The sequence below is a fragment of the Micromesistius poutassou genome (assembly GCF_964030765.1).
Source record: "Micromesistius poutassou genome assembly, contig: SCAFFOLD_5174, whole genome shotgun sequence".
Lineage (NCBI taxonomy): Eukaryota > Metazoa > Chordata > Actinopteri > Gadiformes > Gadidae > Micromesistius > Micromesistius poutassou.
The window spans coordinates 7,501-10,000 of record NW_028177578.1 but is presented as its reverse complement, the minus strand read 5'-3'; the positions used below and the strand labels follow the sequence as shown (position 1 = coordinate 10,000).

General features: G+C 54.7%; 1 protein-coding gene across 1 annotated transcript in view; it reads right to left on the bottom strand.

The window, feature by feature from the left end:
• Window positions 1-2,500, bottom strand: part of LOC311375906 (dedicator of cytokinesis protein 5-like) — a gene marked incomplete at both ends in the record, with an annotated part of 17,196 nt that overhangs the window by 7,411 nt on the left and 7,285 nt on the right. The window contains 5 exons of the mRNA XM_084490925.1: window positions 410-507; window positions 1,011-1,182; window positions 1,464-1,567; window positions 1,892-1,964; window positions 2,426-2,500. The exon at window positions 2,426-2,500 is cut by the window's right edge and continues 24 nt beyond it. Coding sequence (XP_084347051.1) covers window positions 410-507; window positions 1,011-1,182; window positions 1,464-1,567; window positions 1,892-1,964; window positions 2,426-2,500 — 522 coding nt within the window. The remainder of the gene's footprint in view (window positions 1-409; window positions 508-1,010; window positions 1,183-1,463; window positions 1,568-1,891; window positions 1,965-2,425) is intronic.

Here is a 2,500-nt window from a genome sequence, read left to right as displayed (position 1 = left end):
TCAAATATGGAAAAACACAGTGATTCACCCGCGGCAGCCGCAGGTGAATCACTGAATCTCCCGTGTGTGTTTTGAATGAAGCCTGCCATATTTGGGACGAGAGTCGGGACCTGAAATTGCTTTATTGAGAGAGAGAGAAAAAGAGAGTGAGTGAGCGAGCGAGAGCGAGGTCTGCGGCCTTGGCCATTAATTCATTTACTTATTTTTGTGTTGGTAATATGTTGGTAATAATGTCATGCGCAAATATAGATATTTGAATATATGTGTTTTTTTAGAGCGAATATTCGAACATCATTTTTGAGCAATTTTGACAGCCCTAGTGTGTGTGTGTGCGTGGGCGTGGGCATGTGCGTGCGTGCGTGCGTGCGTGCGTGCGCGCGCGCGCTCGCGTGACGTATGGAGGGCTTACCTTGACGATCTCCCCTCCCTCGACCTCCATGAGCCGCTGCAGGTTCTGCTCTAGCTTCTCGGGGTGGGACCTCCAGTTCAGCAGGCCCAGTAAATCCACTGGACCCCAGAGCCAAGAGGACACGGAGAGAACCACCAAAGCATAACGCCGTTAAAAAGCAATGAATACCTAATGCTGGAGAATGCCACCGTTAAAAAAGAAGAAAAAAAGAAAGGCTACTAAAAAAACGATCTGACGCTCATCAGCCTAATAAATGGGTTCCCTGTCTCTTAAATACCCTTTAGTAATATGAACAGGCTGCGGCCTGAACGAAGAGGGGTGAACAAGGGGGTGAGGGTGAGGGAGTGAGGGAGTGAGGGTGTGAGGGATTGAGGGTGTGAGGGAGTGCGTGGTGAGGGAGTGAGGCTGTGAGGGAGTGAGTGGTGAGGGAGTGAGGGTGTGAGGCTGTGAGGGAGTGAGGCTGTGATGGTGAGTGAGTGAGGCTGTGAGGGAGTGAGGATGTGAGGGAGTGAGTGGTGAGGCAGTGAGTGAGGGTGTGCATGGTGAGGCAGTGCGTGCGTGCGTGCGTGCGTGCGTGGAGGCCACGTCTCCGGGCGGTCACCGTTCTGGGTGAGCTTGGTGGAGCAGGTCAGCGTGGAGATCAGGAAGCTGTCCTTGGTGACGGGCACCCCGTGGAAGGACTTCCCCGTCTGCCTCTCCTTCTCCGGCACCTCGGCCCAGGTGCTGGGCAGCGAGAGGAGCGTCTTGGCGTCCTCCGCCTTCTTCGCGTCGATCTGAGTGATGCCCCCGCAACAGGAAATTAATCGAGACGCACATTGATCAATGGAGATGTAATTTGATATGCATCGATCGTTGAACAGAGAAGGGGGGGACGGGGGGGGTTCAGGCATTATAAATCGAAACTGCTGTCAGCTGTTCGAAGCCGCCGCCGCCGCTTTGGGTGTAATTACATAAAGCTATGAACGATCCTCTGCCCGCCCGCCTCATGCCCGGGCCTCTTCTATGCTTCCCAGAAACAGGACGGGTGGATAATAATGGGATTCTGCGGTGGCACCTTATAGACGATGAGGTCGTGGCGGCCATCTCGGAGCGTGGTGCCGTTCCCCTTCATGAGCCGGACCAGGGACATCCCGAAGGGCTTCTCCGATTTGTCCCTGGCTGTGGGGTGCGGTGGGGGTAGGGGGAGGGGGAGGGGTCGGGGAGACACAGGAGCCAATCGGATCAGAGTAGCAGTACATTTTACATTTTACCTTTTAGGGGATTTTTTCCGCGGACGCTTTCGTGCAAAGCGACTTACAACCATTCGTTCACCACATTCACACACCGACGGCGGAGTCTACCCCCGTCAGGAGCAGGAGCAGTCAGGGTGGCAGTAGCCCCCCCACCCCCCTGCCCCCCTGCCCCCACACACCACTAATGGGTGAACTAAGCCCGTGTCGGGCCTGCTCATTGAGATGCCACTGTGGATGATGAGATACTCACAGTCCTGGGACGAGCGGTGCCGAAACAGCACCCTGAGGTGGGAGCGACACACATCCTCAATGGGGATAGTCACCTTGCAGAAGGAAGGGGAGGAGGAGACGAAAGCATGGGGGGGGGGAGGGAGGGGAGGGAGTGTGGAGACGAGGATTAGAGACTAGGCAGTCTAGTCTGACATTCGTATGAGCGGCACGTACGCTGCAGATGCTTTGCCGCTGGGAGGATTATTCCGTTATATGGAGCTGAAATCCATTGGAGGACGTAATTGGAGGGCTCAAGACATTGTGTCATATAAGTACAGTGGCGCTTTGTCGGGTCACAGCTCATGACTGTGTGTGTGTGTGTGTGTGAGAGAGTGTATAAGCGAGAGAGAGGGAGAGAGATAGAGAGAGAGTGAGAGCGACAGAGAGAGCAAGAGAGAGCAAGGGAGAAAGAGAGCGAGGGAGAGAGACAGCGAGACAGCCAGAGGAAGAGTCAGAGAGAGAAGTGCGTGTGTGTGTGTGTGTGTGCGTGCGTGCGTGCTGGACATAGCCGTACCTTGATAGTTTCGTTCCAGCATGGCTGCTTAACCTGGTAGTAAATGACAGACTTGTACTCTGTGATGCCGTCGTA